Source organism: Castor canadensis, chromosome 12 (genome assembly GCF_047511655.1).
Source record: "Castor canadensis chromosome 12, mCasCan1.hap1v2, whole genome shotgun sequence".
Taxonomy (NCBI): domain Eukaryota; kingdom Metazoa; phylum Chordata; class Mammalia; order Rodentia; family Castoridae; genus Castor; species Castor canadensis.
The window spans coordinates 120,068,836-120,087,589 of record NC_133397.1 but is presented as its reverse complement, the minus strand read 5'-3'; the positions used below and the strand labels follow the sequence as shown (position 1 = coordinate 120,087,589).

Sequence of the window (18,754 nt, the reverse complement as noted above, 5' to 3'; positions counted from 1 at the left end):
ATACCTTACAGAACCTGTTATGCATTAGAAAGCTTACAGGAACCTAATGACTGTATCAATCAAGAGAAATCAGTTTATGTTACAGTATGCAAAAAACTCAACATTTTCAGTGACATAAGTTTATTTTCATGTTTATCTCAGACCAACAAGGTAATCCTTATTAATCCCTTTGCTATAGAAATAAAAACATTATTTTGACACTTTTAACACTTTAGGATATCCTAAGTAGCACATTATTTTTTTTCTCACATTTCATTTTCAAAGCAAATTTCATGGAAATTTCCAAATAAAACACAGATGTGTATTTTCCCTAAAGTGAAGAGCATTACATACTCATGAACAATAGTACATTCTCTGTGCATGTATATGTAAATTAGTAGTAAAAACTTTAATGGAAAAAGCAATTCCATTTGGAATTAATACTTATAAAACAAGAAATCTGAGAATAACCCTTACTATCTCTAAAATAATCTGAACATATTATTTATTATTAAGTGAACAAATCTTTCTATAGGCCCCAAATACTCATCAACAATATTTTATTTGTTTTCCATCCTAACTCAAAGAGGGAGACTATAGGACGTTGGAGAGAATTGGGATGCTGAATGCCTAGATTCTAGTCTTAGTCCTAATATTTTTCTACAATGTGAGTAGGAACAAACAGTAGTACCTGCTGGCTCTGTAGCTCTGTATCTTATTAAGAATAGGGATACTCTCAGTTCTGTCTTGCAAGATGTGTGTGGTTATGTGTTAAATCAGATCAATAAAGCATGTTACAAAGCAACATTCAAAACATAGCATAACTGTCATGAATTGCTTTTGCATTTTTATTCACAATACTGTCATTCTCATTTCCTAAATGAGGAACTAAGTGAAATCTATATACTAGTGCTTTAAGGCTCACATATTAAGTGGCAAAATGTGGACTTAAAATTAGACCTTTGATTCAGTGACTATGTGTACATCATAATCTCACTTTTTTGATTCAGTAGTATGTTAGTGTGATATTTAAAGTTATTTTATTGCAGGAAAGTGAATGTAATGGGAGATAAGAAAAGCTTTGAGACTAATATTGCGTGTTTTTGCTGATTTGCATAATATAGACTTAAAGTGCTGATGAAGAGGATGATAAAAATGTTACCATGCCTTTATTCTGAAGGAGGACTCTGTGGAGGGATGGAGAAGTGGGTGCTGAGAGGGAAAGTGGAGTGTGCTATACATAAATTTATACTATAGCAAAGTGCATTATATATATGTAAATGCCATTAATACACTATAGTTTTCGCTACACAGTCTAGCTTTTTACTACTTTTGAATGGATCCCTAGACTCTTAAAAATTCTAGGAAGACACATCAAGGTTTAAATATAATCTGCTTTTCATTACTATTCTGGTATGTGGAGGAAAACTATTAAATATGTAACTTACGGTAAAAAAATTTATTTAAGTGACTGTTTTCTCTTCTACATAAATGTAAATGATCCAGGGGAAGAGATTAGTTGATGGTAGGAGAGAATATTGCAGAAAAAGAAAGCAAACAAGAGTGGCGTAATTGGGAGGGCAAGGCAGCAACTAAGCAGAGGAGGGAAGACAGTGGTTTGCTAAGAAAGCAAGGGCAATGGTCAGATCAGGTGTTGTTGTGCAGCTCAGATTACACCACTGCTTTTAGAAATTACATTTGTAGAATTAGAGCAGGGCTGTAAAAGTGCAGAGTAAAAAGAGTAAGTTATAACAAATCTATAAACTCTGAAATCCAGCATTTTCTTTTTCAGTTAAAAGAACTCAAAACCCAATCCATGAGATTTTTGTCATTTTATGTTTGAAAAACAGAACTGTGAGTTTGGGAGATTGTTGAATATGGTAAGTTATTTGACTTTTTTTTTGAGTCTCACATAACTTCTTTTTGTCTTGAAATAAGTGGTTTCTATCATGAATTGATATAGTTCAGGTGTCACAATCTTTTAGACTTGTTGACAGAGCAAGTGTCCAGTAGCACAAAATGTTCTATTTATGTTGGAATGGAATTGAGCCTTGGTTTGAAATGTTTCTCTAGTTTCATAGATTGAGTAGGCAAACTTGATTATCGTTTCCTTTTTTTCCTAACCTTCACATGTGACTTATTCTAAGAATTGGTTCATTTGCTTTTTTCCTTTTCATTTTTTTTTCTGGTGGGGGGAATGGGTGGGAAATGTTTTGAGAACATCATACAGTATCCCTTTGTCAAATTCAGAGAAATTATGAAAATACTTAAAATTTTTCATGAAGAACAATCACTAACTTGTCCAAATTCTATAGTAATATTACGACCTGAAGTTTTAGAATATTGAAAACTAGAAAAAAAATGAAAGACTACAATAGATATGATAAAATAGAATAGATTGATATGTCATAAAGTAGTTCCAGTAAAATGTTTCATGGTGCCTCTATTTAATTTATAATTATATAATAAATAATTCTATTTATATTTTCTATAAAGATACTTAAATATAAGACCTCTAAGCTAATAACTACAAATGACAACGGTAGGTAATTTGTCTCTTCTTGGTCAATGTCAATGCATTTACATGCTACAAAACAGAATCTGGAACTGATTTTCTTTCCCATAGAAAAGAAATTCTTATAAAAATTTCATATAAATAGATATAAGAAGAGACACAAATTTCATGGAGGTGTCTACTTTTAGGTTAACATTTTAATAGTATTGCTGTAATTTATGTAAGTATGGCTCTGGTGTGATGTAAGTTAAGAGTTTAAGCACAATGACTAAATTTATGTTACTCAATGTGCTAAGAGAAATCCTGCTTTTTTAATGTGTAATTTATCAACACTTTTATTTATTTTATTTTATTTTGTCATTTCTACATTTATGTGTATACATTATTTGCCCCTGCCTCCAAGCAGAACCTGTTACGTCCTCTTGTTCTCCAATTTTGTTGAAGAAAAAACATAAAAGAGTAAAAGATAATAAGAATAACATGGCGTTTTATGTTGTTTCCATGCATATGTGTATTACAACCCAAACTGATTCATCTCTACCAGACCTCTTCACTACTTCCTAGTCCCCTTCCCATAATGGCCTCTGCAGTTTCACAGTGAACACATCAACCACATTCAGGTTTTTGGTTTTCTTCCTTTTCACTATCCCTCCTGTGCATGGTCTCCCCTTAGTGTGTGACCCATGTCCAATAATATTACTGCATTTGTTTTAGGTTTATAATATGCATATAAGAAAGAACATATGATTTTTGGCCTTTTGAGCCTGACTAACTTCGCTTAAGATGATGTTCTCCAGTTCCATCCATTTACCTGCAAGTGACAAAATTTAATTTTTCTTTGTGGCTGAATAAAATTTATTTTTAATCATAGATGTTCATGTAGTTCAACATGATAATTCAATACATTACACCATGTACAATGACCAAATAATTGTAGCTAGCATTTCATCTCTTAAACTTAAAAGCTATTTTGATTAACTTAAAATAATTGCACACATTTATGGGGTCTCTATAGGTCACAATAATCTATCAAATATCTTATGATTCACTAGAAGAAAGGAGTTTAAAGATTCCAAACATAGAGTAATGATAATGAAAAGGAAGTATGTAAATAACCTGTCTGATCAGTTTACATTATGTATATGTATTGAAGCATCACACTGTACCCCTTAAACATTGGATACATTTTATTAAAATTTCAAACACAGGTGTTCCTCAATGAGTGTTGCTTTTCTGTTAGGATACTATGACTTGTCCTATTTCATGTGTGTGTGGGGGTGGTGAGGAATTGAACCCAGGACTACATACATGCTATGCACATGTTCTACCACTGAGCTACATCCTTAGCTCTATTTCACATTTTTAAGGAATCCCTAATTTATTTCGGTTGGCACATCATAATAAGTATAGAGCTTCAGAATAAATGGAAAATTCCTCTTTGTAGGGAAATAAAGAGATTTGGACAACAGAACATTGATATTAATAACTGTGAGGATTATCTTTTCAGGATACCTGTTCCAAGAGGTAGATGTAAAATACTAGAGTTCTGTATTCTTGACAACAAAGACAGGAAGGGTTTATCGGCAAGTTTTAGATAATAATCTTAAATTTATTTTAGTTGTTCTAAGGCCTCTCCTATAGGTGCTATAGCCTTTCAGATTGCTTGTTTGAGGTGGAGATTAAGATGAAATGAGAAAATATAATACATTAACTTAGTAGAAACTAGTTATATGCTTATATATCTTCACCTATCCTGGGATGCCAGTAAAATTCCCCAAATAATGTCTGCCATTTATCTCTTATTTCAATACTACCCTAAATGCACAGTGAAAACTGCTAAGTTGTTATTTTAAAAACCCAGCAGGTCAGGGTTAACTGATGAAGTAATGATGAAAAATACATTTGAAACCAAGATGGTCTACTAAAAATCTTAGAGAGAGGTAAGGAAGGGGAGAGGAAAAGGGGGAGGAGGAAGACAGAGAGGTAAAGAAGAGAGAAGAGAAAGGGGCCCAATAGGAAAATGGACTTAGGGAAAGAAGGAAGGAAGTTTTGAAGGAAGAAAAGAAGGAAGGAAGAAAAGAAGAAAGAAAAGGAGGGTGGGGGAGGGAGGGAGAAAGGAAAGAAGGAAGGAAAGAAGGAAGGAAGGAAGGAAGGAAGAAAAAAGAAAAAACTGCAAAAAAATGTAGGTAGAAAACACTGCTGATTCCTTCTTATCCCATCTGTCCCTCTTGGGGATATGAAATTATTTCTGACAAGTAGAAAGACTTATTAGCAATTGGAAAGTGTGAATGGAATGAGAGAATGGACTATTTTCTTAGTCTGTAATTTCATGTTAGTTCTTATTGTTACCTGTAATTATTTTATCATCATCAACAGCCCAAATTGATTTATCTCTACCTGACCTCATCACTACTTCCCGATCACCTTCCCATATTGACGTCGTTTTAAGGTTTCTGTATTAGTTCCTCTGCAGTGGAGATATCACAAACTTTTGTTTTGGGTTTCCTACCCATTCCCATACCTCCCATATGTGCTCTCCCCTTAGTGTGTGACCCAAGTCCAACAACATTGCTGTATTTGCCCTAGATCTAAAGTCCGCATATGAGGGAGAACATACGATTTTTGGTCTTCTGAACCTGGCTAATCTCGCTCAGAATGATGTTATCCAGTTCCATCCATTTACTTGCGAATGATAAGATTTCATTCTTCTTCATGGCTGAGTAAAACTTCATTGTATATAAATACCACATTTTAAAAATCCATTCGTCAGTAGTGGAGCATCTTGGTTGTTTCCATAACTTGGCTATTGTGAATAGTGCTGCAATAAACATGGGTGTGCAGGTGCCTTTGGAGTAACCTGAGTTGCATTACTTTGGGTATATCCACAAGAGTGGTATTGCTGGATCATATGGCAGAATATGTTTAGTTTTTTAAGAAGCCTCATATTGTTTTCCAGAGTGGTTGTACTAGCTTGCATTCCCACCTGCAGTGTATGAGGGTTCCTTGTTCCCCACATCCTTGCCAACACCTGTTGTTGGTGTTTTTGATGATAGCTATTCTAACAGGGGTGAGGTGGAATCTTAGTGTGGTTTTGATTTGCATTTCCTTTATGGCTAGAGATGGTGAACATTTTTTCATGTGTTTTTTGGCCATTTGAATTTCTTCTTTTGAAAAAGTTCTGTTTAGTTCAGTTGCCCATTTCTTAATTGGTTCATTGATTTTGGGAGAGTTTAGTTGCTTAAGTTCCCTGTATATTCTGGTTATCAGTCCTTTGTGTGATGTATAGCTGGAAAATATTTTCTCCCACTCTGTGGGTGGTCTCTTCAGTTTAGAGACCATTTCTTTTGTTGTCCAAAGCTTTTTAATTTTTTGAAGTCCCATGTGTCCATCCTTTCTCTTAGTTGCTGGACTGCTAGGGTTCTATTGAGGAAGTCCTTGCCTATACCTATTAGTTCCAGAGTGTTTCCTGCTCCTTCCTGTACTAACTTCAGAGTTGTGGGTCTCATATTAAGGTCCTTGATCCATTTTGAGTTGACACTAGTACAGGGTGATAGACATAGATCTAGTTTCAGTTTTTTGCAGCTGGCTAACCACTTTTCCCAGCAACATTTGTGGAAGAGGCTGTTTTTTCTGCAATGTATGCTCTTGGTGCCTTTGTCAAAAATAAGGTGGGTTTAGTTATATGGATTCATTTCTGGGTCCTCTACTCTGCTCCACTCCCAGGCAGTCTTTTAAATTATTTTTTCTTGACAGTGCTTGCACTTGAACGCAGGGCTTTGTATTTGCTGGGCAAGTGCTGGGCACTTTGAGCTATGCCCCAGTCCATTTGCCTTAGTTATTCTGAGATAACATCTCACTTTATGTCTTTGATGGCCTGGACCTTGATTCTTCTATTTGTACTTCCCTATGTATCTGGGAATAACAGGCATGAACTGCAGTACCCAGCCATTGGTTGAGATGAGGTCTCAAGAACTTTTTTGCTTAGACTGATTTCAGTGATCCTACAAATCTTCACTTTCAAGAGGCCAGGATTATAGGCTTAAGACACCAAGCTCAGCAGTTTCTTAAATCTTTGTGGTGGTATTTAAGTAACTAAAAGTTAATCTGGGATAGAAAACAGCTGAATTGATTATCTGCTTTCTTTTTGAAGTGGAATATTACCAACGTTTGCAGGTACACATGTTGAAGCACTATTCTGAGTGAATTCAATTGGTCATAATTTTAATTTCCCTTCTACAAGTGGAGGATGCAAGTAATAAAATCTCATATTAATTAAATAATGCATAAATAATGAGTGTTTATATGTATCAAATGTCAGATGTTTGAAAAAATTAATATTCCTTCAATATAGATTTTGTGGAAATTTTATGAATGTTCTTTCCCTGTTAACATTTTGGAAAGGATTATCCTTTCCAAATTATGAATAAACAGTTTATACTCTACGTATTTATTAACGTTAATATTCACTTTGTAAACTGTGATTTTTTGCAGGAATAGAAATAGTCACTTGAAAGAAAACTGACAGCTTCAAACCAAAATGAAGTATTTTTTGTTGCTTTCAGTCATTGGGCTCTGCTGGGCTCAGTATTCCCCAAATACTCAACAGGGACGGACATCTATTGTCCACCTGTTTGAGTGGCGCTGGGCTGATATTGCTAAGGAATGTGAGAGATACTTAGCTCCCCATGGATTTGGAGGGGTGCAGGTAAGTTTTGCTCATAGTATAAATTTCAGAATTTACTGTGCTTATAAAAATGGTATTCTAATCAGTTTAGTGAACCTAAAGCAACATATTACTTCACGTATCAGTACTCAAAAAGAATTTTCTGAAGAAGAAAAGATTTAGTATTGTTGGCAACTTTATATTTTGCTTTAGGACATCAGCAGAACATCTCCAAAGTGCTGCTGATATTTCAAGTGGTTACAAAATAATACATTGCTTTAATAATAGCTTTAGATCTTTGACTAGTTTTAGAGCATGTAATGATATAAAATAAACCATAATTAGAACTTACTAGGATTTTTTTATTTGTAGATCTCTCCACCCAATGAAAATATTGTAATTAACAGTCCTTATAGACCTTGGTGGGAAAGATATCAACCAATTAGTTATAAAATATGCACAAGATCTGGAAATGAAGATGAATTCAGAGACATGGTGACTAGGTGCAACAACGTTGGTGTAAGTGGAATTCAACTTTATTTTAGAAGTATTATACAGGGAAATAATGTCTTTTTCTATTTCTAAATAATTTTTTCCCACTTGCTTATTTTTCGCAATTTTAGTTTTTAATTTTATTATGTTTTTATTATAATATTGCTGCACAGGGGATATTGTAACATTGACAAAAAGTTCATACAATATATTATAGTTTAATTCACTTCCTCCACCCATTCTCCTTGATCTTCTGTCCCCCATTCCTGGAATAGTTTTAAATGCCTCATTTTTCCATTTTCATACATGAGTCCACAATATTTCCAGAAAGTTTTTCATATTTTTTAAAAATTTAAATTTTACTTCATACTTTAGCTGTAACTCAAAATGATCTATTATCCGATATACAACTTCTGTAAATTTTGTATATGTACATTTATTCATTAAGAAGAGTCAATTATACATTTAAAGAACAGTTTATTTGTAAAGCAAAACCTCAACTTTTAACCCTTATAACTGTACACATTTCCTACTAACATTTTTCTGATAAGGAACTAGAAATTCCATTACAATAGTTAATGTCATTTTTATGTGATTTAAGTTCCACCCATATTTCCTGGGTTTTCTTTCCCATCATTGTCTTTAACACTGAATAGCTATTTTCTCCTTAAAATGAGGATCATAATGTGAGAGTAATATTCTAACTCCCTGTCTCCTAAACAGAGAGTAGCAGCTGTTTCTTTCTTACTAAATTAAAAAAAATCATTAATTTCTTTGTCTCAATGGATTCCTGCCTGCTCAGCAATGGCTCTTTCAATTCTTCATAGTTATGGTAGTTTCTGGTTTTCCCCATTTATCAGTTATGTTAATATTTGAACAAGTTGCTAGAAGGACTACATTTCATTTTAGAATATTTTAATACTTGACTTTTGGTCTTTTGGAAAATATTTTGGAATTTTTTAATAGGTTGTAGTTTAACCAACAATGTGCTGCATTTTTGCCTAAAGTCAAGCCTTTGTTTTTCAGGTCCGTATCTACGTGGATGCTGTAATTAACCACATGTGTGGTGAAGGTGCAGGTTCAGGGACAGGCAGTACTTGTGGAAGTTACTTCAACGCTCAGAACAGGGAGTTTCCTGCAGTTCCATATTCTGGTTGGGATTTTAATGATGGTAAATGCAAATCTGGAAGTGGAGGCATTGAGAACTATAGGGATGCTGCTCAGGTAATGTTTTCTAAAAATAATTACCACAATTAAAAACTACCTCTGGTTTTAATCACAAACAATTGTTTCTTGAATACCATTTTAAATACTAGTTTTAATTTCTTAGGAAAACATTTTACCACGACTGACTGCTTGAAAATAAGACTCTCAGTTGTGTGTAGTGGTTCACACCAGTAATCTCAGCATGCAGGAGGGTAAAAACATGGATCTCGAGTTCAAAGCAAGTCTCAGCTACATAGTGAGATTCTGCCTCAAAAAACCATGAGACAGAGAGAAAGAGAGAGAGAGAGAGAGAGAGAGAGAGAGAGAGAGAGAGAGAGAGAGAGAATGTATTAAATCAAAATTTAAACATGTTTGTCATCCCAACTATCGGGCTTAGGATATAGCTCAAGGGTAGAGCACTAACCTAACATATATAAAGCCCTGGGTTTCATCCCCTGTACCACACCACACACCAAGGAAAAAAGGATAAAGTGAAAGAAAAAGATTTCTGCAATCATCTAAGAGCTAATCTACTTTATTTCCTACATTCTCCACTTATACAGTTAAAAATATTCCAAAGGTACATTTATAGTGAATGTCAATATTCACAGTGTTTCATGTAAAGGCATTATGGAAATGTTTATTGATGAAAAAGCAAAAGAATGATTAATCAAATAAACTCCTAGGTGAGAGATGATATTTCATGAATCAGTCACAAAATGTTTACCTCAACAGGCCAAAGATTGCCGTCTGGTTGGCCTTCTTGATCTTGCACTTGGGAAAGATTACGTTCGTTCCAAGATCGCTGATTATATGAACCATCTCATCGACATTGGAGTAGCAGGGTTCAGACTTGATGCTTCTAAGCACATGTGGCCTGGGGACATCAAGGCTATTGTGGACAAACTGCATAATCTAAACATAAGCTGGTTCCCTGAAGGAAGCAGGCCTTTCATTTACCAAGAGGTACATTGATATGATGCCTATATGTGCATATAAAGTGATACTACTTTAGTGATTAGAAAACAAGTGACAGATTTAAGTAGACATACAATTTCTGTAGGCTCATTTATGTAAACCAGTATTCCTTTGCCTGTTTTTATTCAGAGATTATATTAAAATATTTGAAAGTTCCTGTGTTCACAGATTTTCCTCTTATATTTTCACTAGGTGATTGATCTGGGTGGTGATGAATTTACAACTAGTGAGTACTTTGGAACTGGCCGTGTGACAGAGTTCAAGTATGGTACAAAACTGGGAACAGTTATCCGCAAGTGGAATGGAGAAAAGATGGCTTACTTAAAGTAAATAAAATTAATTTTTTTTTGCAGTATTGGGGTTTGAACTTGGGGCTTCATATTTGTTAGGCAGGCAGGGAGGTACTCTACAACTTGAGCCATTCTTTCAGTTCCAAAATAATTTATAAATTGAATTATTTCACAGCACTATTGGCCATATTATTCCAATATGAATTATCTTCTTAGAGCCTTCCCATTTGGCAAGTGTGGAGAAGTTGATCGTTAATAATAAGTGTAATTGCTCATTAAACCCTAATTCATCTTCTTTCTTATTTAGAATGCCATTTACAAAGAAGTATTCTATAAATCCAAATATCACCTAGAGACTTTTATCAATGTATAACATGGGTGTACTAGATTTCAGTAATGCTTGCTTATAGTCTCTTAAAGCCAGGTTATTGTGAAAAGGATCCTACTTGAAATATTAAAATGTTTATACTCTTAACAATACAGTAATGAAATCTCAGTTTAACCCATTTTTGCTGTTGTGTATAATGTGATATGAATGTTGACACTTCTGGAATTCATTTAAATTATAATATACTGAAGCTCCTAAAAGGATCTTTTTTAGTAATAACAAGTTTTATGGGTAATATGAGTGGAATGAAGATAGTCTATCTACCCTTACAAACATGGAGAACATCTGTAGATTACATATGCGCACACCTACACACATACACACAAGAAAATTTTATGGAATAGTCACTTAATTAGAGAATTGTTCTGAGGACAATATATAAAAATAGATGATGACTTAGGTTACTTTAAGTCTGCTGTAAGCAAATATATATGTGTAAACATTTTTTATAGGAACTGGGGAAAAGGTTGGGGTTTCATACCTTCTGACAGAGCCCTTGTCTTTATCGACAACCATGACAATCAACGAGGACACGGGGCTGGAGGAGCATCCATTCTTACATTCTGGGATGCTAGGTAGGAAACAAAGTTCTCTACTTCTTTTTAATTGCTTTTATAATTATGGTAACAATATTTTATTCTTCTATTATAATATCATTTTGTAACTTTCAGACTGTATAAAATGGCAGTTGGATTTATGCTTGCTCACCCTTATGGGTTTCCACGAGTAATGTCAAGCTACCATTGGCCAAGATATTTTGAGAATGGAAAAGTAAGTTTTAGGGTTGTTTTAAATATGTTTTTCTCAAGAAATGGGGAGTAGTTCTGTTTTAATTTCACATTAGGTAATTACATTGAGTGTTTCATCAAGTGTTTATTTAAATGTAAACCTGATACTGAGCTCTTATTTAATTGTGGAAACAATATTAAAGAAGCAAAATTTAAGTACCCTGTTATTAAAAAGTATGAAAATTGTTTCAGAAATAGGACAAATACCTACCTCTGATGCCAAGAAAAAATACCCTAAAAATAAGAGCAGGATAAAATATGTACACTTCATATGTATCTAATTCATAGAGTTGATATGGGAATTATACATGTTAACACTATGCATTTTAAAGAACGTAAAGCAGTTCATGCCTGGGGTGTGAGCAATATAAATATTGTTAAACACTTTTAAATTTTTTTCTATGGAATGCAAAGAAATGATTCAGTTGAGCTGAGATTAAGTAGGAAAATATATAAGAAAGAAAAGGTATTCTGAAGAACAGAAATTTGCAAACTATTATTCCAGGAAAAAGAATGAGAAAAATATTGAAGAATATAGCAAACATATTATTTTTTTTATTTTCATTTTATTCATATGTGCGTACAATGTTTGGATGATTTCTCCCCCCTTCCCCCGCCCCTTCCCTTACCCCCCCCCGACTCCCTCCCTTACCCCCCCTTACCCCTCGCTACCAGGCAGAAACTATTCTGCCCTTATCTCTTAATTTTGTTGAAGAGAGAGTATAAGCAATAATAGGAAGAACCCAGGGTTTTTGTTAGTTGAGATAAGGATAGCTGTACAGGGAGTTGACTCGCATTGATTTCCTGTGCATGTGTGTTACCTTCTAGGTTAATTCTTCTCGAACTAACCTTTTCTCTAGTTCCTGGTCCCCTTCTCCTATTAGCCTTAGTTGCTTTAAAGTATCTGCTTTAGTTTCTCTGCGTTGAGGGCAACAAATGCTATCTAATTTTTTGGGTGTCTTACCTATCCTCATACCTCTCTTGTGTGCTCTCTCTTTATCATGTGATCAAAGTCCAATCCCCTTGTTGTGTTTGTCCTTGATCTTATGTCCACATATGAAGGAGAACATAGGATTTTTGTTCTTTTGGGCCAGGCTAACCTCACTCAGAATGATGTTCTCCAATTCCATCCATTTACCTGTGAATGATAACATTTCATTCTTCTTCATGGCTGCATAAAATTCCATTGTATATAAATACCACATTTTCTTGATCCATTCGTCAGTAGTGGGGCATCTTGGCTGTTTCCATAACTTGGCTATTGTGAATAGTGCTGCAATAAACATGGGTGTGCAGGTGCCTCTGGAGTAACCTGTGTCACAGTCTTTTGGGTATATCCCCAAGAGTGGTATTTCTGGATCATATGGTAGATCAATGTTCAGATTTTTCATTATTTCAGAATCAATGTTCAGATTTTCAAATTATTTTCCATAGTGGTTGTACTAGTTTACTTTCCCACCAGCAGTGTAAGAGGGTTCCTTTTTCCCTGCATCCTTGCCAACACCTGTTGTTAGTGCTGGAAAACATATTAATCTTAACAGCAATTTGAAAAAGAAACTGAGAAATAAGAAAGGTTTCCTTTTTTAAACTAAGGATGTCAAAACCAACACCATATAGAATCTTCATACCTATAGTAACAAGTCCTTTTTCCTACATGACAGATATTTATCTAGCCATTTTGCTAGATTCTGATCAATTTGAGAAAAGCCTGCTATTCTGTGTGGCACAACATTCCATTGTAGTCTAGATTTGATATTTAGAATGTGTCACTTCTGATATTTCCACTAATTGGTCTTCTGATGTCAGTAGTCATGGATTATTTCCAATTCCCTTTTTCCTACAAAATTTCCACTTTACTAAAACTTCTACATGCTCAAACCTCTTAGTTTCAGTTTTATGATGTTAACCTTTCTAGAGTTATTTTTTGGATATATCTTTTAATGTTCCAAATATTAGAAAAAATGAAAACTTTCGTTAATTTTGTAAAAAATAACAGGATATGTTGGTTAGTATACTTATCCAAAAGATAGTATAAAATCAAATGATATTAATTTGGAAATTTTTCTGTTCCAAGCATTTTCACATACATTACATAATTTTATAGGAACCAAGCAATATCCCTAGTTTACAAATGAGGAAACTGAGGCACAGAGAAGTTATGTACATTGACTAAGATTTTTAGGCTGGTTCTTTCAAGCCTATATTTAATCCCAATGTATCTGACACCAATGCACTTGTAGTTTCAATGACATTGAATTGTCCTAGAAAACAAGAGTGTAAAGACATGATAAGGACTATAAATATACTGAAAGAATTAGGTTTTAAGTGACATGGCAGAGACATGGGCAGCAGAATAGATTGGGTTTGGTGTAATGAAGAAGGAAGAGACAAATACATGTATGTTAACAATCTGAGTTTCTTGTTTTTCATAATTAAGGATGTTAATGATTGGATTGGGCCACCCAATAATAATGGAATAATTAAAGAAGTAACCATTAATGAAGACACTACTTGTGGCAATGGTTGGGTCTGTGAACATCGATGGCGTCAAATAAGGTGGGAATGTTTATTCACAGATATCCTCTAATAGGATTCTTAACTTATTTTTTTAATGTCTAGAAGTTTAATGGTACCAGAAATTCATATGACATTGTGCTTTTAGGAACATGGTTATCTTCAGAAACGTAGTTGATGGCCAGCCTTTTACAAACTGGTGGGATAATGGTAGCAACCAAGTAGCCTTTGGAAGAGGAAACAGAGGATTCATTGTCTTTAACAATGATGACTGGTAAGTAGCTCTCAGTTAAAAATCATATTTTATATTATTAGGCTTTTAATTGATTTTTCCCCTTGTTCCTTTACTTTTTTCATATCTGAAGAAAATCTTTTAGTTGGTTTAAGGAAAAATAGAGATCAGAAAAGTTCAGAAATCTGGGCACAGTGATTTATGATGTAATCTTAGCTACTGGAGAGGTGCAGTTCTAGAGGATAGCAGTTTAAGGCCAACCAGGGCAAAAAGTTTGTGAGACCCCATATTAACCAATGGCTGAATGTGGTGAGTGGTCCTACATAACTACCATCTTAGCTAGGTGGAGAAGTACAAATGGGAAGATCACAGTCCTGGCTTGGGCATAAAGTGAGACCCGCTCTCAAAAAATAACCAACACCAAAATGTCTGGCACAGTAATTTAAGTCACTAGCCCTAGCAAGCACAGGGCCCTGAGTTCAACTATCAGTACCACAAAAAAAAAGTGAAGAAGGAAAGTGATGGCTCCTATTTTGTTCCTGTATTTTATGAAGATTTTTTTATTTAAGTGGAGTTTGCTTTATGCACTCTTGCAATTTCTTGTGCACATATGTGCAGCTGAATGCATACAGACATATATATATATATATATATATAGTGCTCATTTTTATTTTTACTCGATACTCTCCACAAAATATACTTGTAAAATAATGTAAATGCAGTCTCAGTATTGGTATATTTTGGGGTTTTTTTTTGGAACTCTGTATCTCAGGTACTCCTGTTTTTGTTCCCTTTTTAAAAAATAAATTATTTTCTTCTCTCTCTCTGTATGACAAATAATATTTTTAAAGTGTATCTATAAGAACTATATATATTCTCATCAATGATTTTCCTCGAGGGATTTTTTAGTTTAGTTGAAGTACTTTTGATTGCTGGCCATGTCATATCACTTGTCATACTTACATTCCATTCTTCTATGCTCATGATTCCCTCATATATAGAACTTTGGCTCTGAAAACCACTTTGCAAACAGTTGAAGTGTCTCAGTCCAAAGCCACCTTACACTTATGTTTAGGTCATTTTAGCTTAAATTATATTTTACTCGCTAAATAATAAGTCAATCAAATATCTCCCCTTTTTGAGTCTATAGCTAGTTCTTTAATTTCTGTCTTTTCTGGATGAAAGAATCAAAAAAAAAATACAAAACGCCATCGTCTTTCATACTATTACTTATTCATAGAAATACTAAGCTGTATTTACTTCTAGCCCAAATTGTTTTTAGTCTCTTGATTAAAAATTTATTTTGAAAGAATAAAGACATTTAAATTCCTTAAAATAAGTAATATTTTCTTAAGTTCAAAAGTGAAAAATTCAAAATATTTAGTTTACCATAGGTAATACTTTAATCTTAGGGTGACAATTCCTTTCAAATACCTTTGCTGACATTTTTCATTTTTCACTTTTGTTATTATTCACCACTGACTAGGACATCACTAGGTCTCTGGTATGGTCACATTTCTCCTGGGAATACTTTTCTGCCCATGGAGAGGTCTCTCTTTGGATTGATTGCTTAGAGCTCTAAAGTGCAAAGTTTATTTGCTTTAGAGACAGCCAGCATTCTTGCATTCGACTGTGTTGAATTTAAGTTAAATGTTAGCTTTATTTTCCAGGTCAATGTCATCCACTTTGCAAACTGGCCTTCCTGCTGGCACATATTGTGATGTCATTTCTGGAGATAAAGTTCATGGCAATTGCACAGGAATTGAAATCTCTGTTTCTGATGATGGCAATGCTCAGTTTTCTATTAGTAACTCTGCTGAAGACCCATTTATTGCAATTCATGCAGAATCAAGATTATAAAATGCAAATTAAATGCATGTATAAAGAGCAATAACCAAGTGTGTTTCTTTTCTTGTATTAATTCTTATAATTTAACTTTTATTTAAACTTATAAGTAGTCAACTTTAAAAAGCCTTAAGACATAAATAACCTACATATACTTGTACAATTATGAAATAACTACAAAAAAGATGTTACTATGTTTTGGAAAATCTGCTTTAGCCAATTTTTCAAAGCAATTTCTCAGACCACAGAAAGGCATGCTGACAAATTTTTGTCACTAATACCATTTTTCCAGTATGCATGTCTAATTTGTTTGTCTATACTTCTCCCATACAGTGTTCCTGTCAATTTCTGGTTTAATAATGATTTTCATCCAAAATAGCTCTCTCCTGCATTTTCCACAGTAAGAAAGCACTTTTGCAATTGATAGAACTGAAAACAGAAGAAAATTACATGATACTATCTATAATTTTTAACAACAGTGAGCTCACAAGAATACCTTCCAATTTTCTCTATAGTCTTTTATTTTCTCTCTATTGCTTAGACTTGCTATAGTAGGGCTTTTCGTTGTTTACCTCTATATGGATGTTTGTTTAGGGCTTTCATGACACTATGAGCACCAGGTTTTCTTCTCAGTCATCTATTTATTCTACACCATTTTGACTTTATATTGTCTTTTTTGGCTTCAATTAGATCATCTTGTAGCTCTTAGTTATTTTCTTGCTGTGAAACAGATTCACTGTGCATAGGTTACCATATCAGCCCACTGAATTTTGGGCTGCAATTTCTTCTATTTGATAAATCTTATGAAACAAAATACATACACAAATAAGAAGTTGCATGAAACAGGTTTATTAGTTACTGATAGGCAGCAATGGACATCAGAAGCCTAGCATTTATGGTAAGGCACACTTCCAAGGATTAGGCAATCTGCCTAGGTCAGATAGAGTGTCATCTGCATCTGCCCCATTTGGTGCACAGCACAGGGACACCAGAAAGAAGCCTGCCCTAGATTGCATACCTCAGGAGTCACACTGGGTCTGTGTTGGAGGATATCCTCTCTTTGAAAGGACAGAAAAAGTGTGGGTTTTTCATGCCAGTTCTTCCTCAATTGTTGTTGAGAGTTACATGCATGAAAGGGGAAAAAACTAGGTTGGTCTATGACCACTTGGAGAATTGTTCTATAATTGCCTTAGAGTTTTCTTTTTTCCTACATCATGATAAGAATGTACCTCATCTTAACAAAGGCCATTCCTTCCCCTTGAGTGAATTATGCTATGCCATTTATATATTTTTGTTATAGCTACCTTTGGTTGCACTGGTCCCCTTGGATTACATGCACTACATTCTTTCAACTACAAAGTCATGCTTTGTTATGATTGTGGCTCTTCACCCAAGGGTCCATGATGGAGGCTTGGTTCCTACTGTGATGATGCCAGAAGTATGGATCATTAAGAGGTGGAGCCAACTGGGAAGTTGTTAGGTCATTGAGGATGCTGTCCTCAGGAGGAATTAAGGAAGTTCTTCTGAGACCTTCATAGGATCCCAAGATAGTGAGTTTCTTTTATTTTTTTTTAAATTTTTATCATTTTTACACTTACTCACATGTGTATACATTGTTTGGGCCACCTCCCCCACACCCAACATCCAGGCAGAACCTGTTCCACACTCTTGTTCTCCAAATAAGAGATATTAAGAAAGACATAGCATTTTTGGTAGTTTGAGAAAAAGATAGCCATACAGACAGATTCCTAGCATTGCTTCCATAGACTTGTGTATTGCAACCTGCATTGGTTCATCTCTACCAGACCTCTTCAATACTTCCTGTTCTCCTTTCCATAGTGGTCTCTGCCAGTTTAAGACTATTATATTCGCTTCTCTACACTAAGAACATCAACCACATTCAAGTTTTAGGTTTCCTTCCCTTTCCCTATTCCTCCTGTGTGGGTTCTCCCCTTAGTTTGTGATCCATGTCCAATAATATTTTTATTTTTTTAATATTTATTCATACATGTATACATTGTTTGGGCCACCTCTTCCCCTGCTCCTCACCCCCTCCTCCCACCCTCCCACCCTCTGTCTCTTCCAGGAAGTTCCTGTTCTGCTCTCTTGTTCTCCAATTTTGTTGAAGAGAAACCAACAAGACAGAGCATTTTTGCTAATTGGATGTAGAGATAGCTATACAGAGAGATTCCTAGCATTGCTTCCATGTACAGTTGTATTACAACCCACATTGGTTCATCTCTACCAGACCTCTTCACTACTTCTTGCTCCCCTTCCCATAATGGCTTCTGCCAGTTTAAGATTATTGTATTTGCTCACCTACAGTGGGCACATCAGCCATATTCAAGTTTTAGGTTCTTTCCCTTTCCCCATTCATCCCATATGTGTTCTGCCCTTATTGTGTGACTGATATCCAATAATGCTATCGAATTTGTCTTAGGTCTATATTCTGCATATGAGGGAGAACAAGTGATTTTTAGATTTCTGAGCCTGGCTAACTTCTCTTAAGATGATGTTCTCCAGTTCCATCCATTTACTTGCGAATGACAAAATTTTATTCTTCTTTGTGGCTGAATAAAATTCCATTGTGTATGAATACCACATTTTTAAAATCCATTCATCAGTAGTGGGACATCTTGACTGTTTTCATAACTTGGCTATTGTGAATAGTGCTGCAATAAACTTGGGTGTGTGGGTGACTATGGAATAACCTGGGTTGCATTCCTTTGGGTGTATCCTTAGAAGTGGGATTGCTGGATCATATGGCAGATCTATGTTTAGTCTTTTAAGAAGCCTCCATATTGTTTTCCAGTGTAGTTGTACTAGCTTGCATTCCCACCAGCAGTGTATGAGTTTTCCTTTCT

The 18,754-nt window shown here is 34.6% G+C and overlaps 3 protein-coding genes across 4 annotated transcripts in view; all 3 read left to right on the top strand.

Moving 5' to 3' along the window:
• The window catches only part of LOC109698189 (pancreatic alpha-amylase-like), a 49,215-nt gene extending 47,355 nt beyond the window's left edge, over window positions 1-1,860 (top strand). The window contains exon 11 of the mRNA XM_074050881.1: window positions 1,772-1,860. Within this exon, the coding sequence (XP_073906982.1) occupies window positions 1,772-1,775 (4 nt within the window). The 3' untranslated portion in view covers window positions 1,776-1,860. The remainder of the gene's footprint in view (window positions 1-1,771) is intronic.
• LOC109698190 (pancreatic alpha-amylase) lies at window positions 1,603-15,944 on the top strand. Its single transcript, XM_020182216.2, has 11 exons — window positions 1,603-1,859; window positions 6,986-7,199; window positions 7,530-7,676; window positions 8,676-8,873; window positions 9,591-9,821; window positions 10,026-10,159; window positions 10,964-11,086; window positions 11,183-11,282; window positions 13,737-13,855; window positions 13,962-14,087; window positions 15,716-15,944. The coding sequence occupies exons 2-11, from the start codon at window positions 7,032-7,034 to the stop codon at window positions 15,903-15,905; spliced, it is 1,536 nt and encodes a 511-aa protein (XP_020037805.1). The 5' UTR covers window positions 1,603-1,859; window positions 6,986-7,031; the 3' UTR covers window positions 15,906-15,944.
• LOC141410403 (pancreatic alpha-amylase-like) overlaps window positions 13,962-18,754 on the top strand; it is a 32,646-nt gene continuing 27,853 nt past the window's right edge. The window contains exon 1 of one of the 2 annotated variants that reach the window (XM_020182217.2): window positions 13,962-14,087. The gene's annotated coding sequence lies outside the window, so the exon portion shown is untranslated. Of the gene's footprint in view, window positions 14,088-17,301; window positions 17,441-18,754 lie in introns of those variants that run through there. The other variant, XM_074050880.1, reaches the window with a different exon arrangement.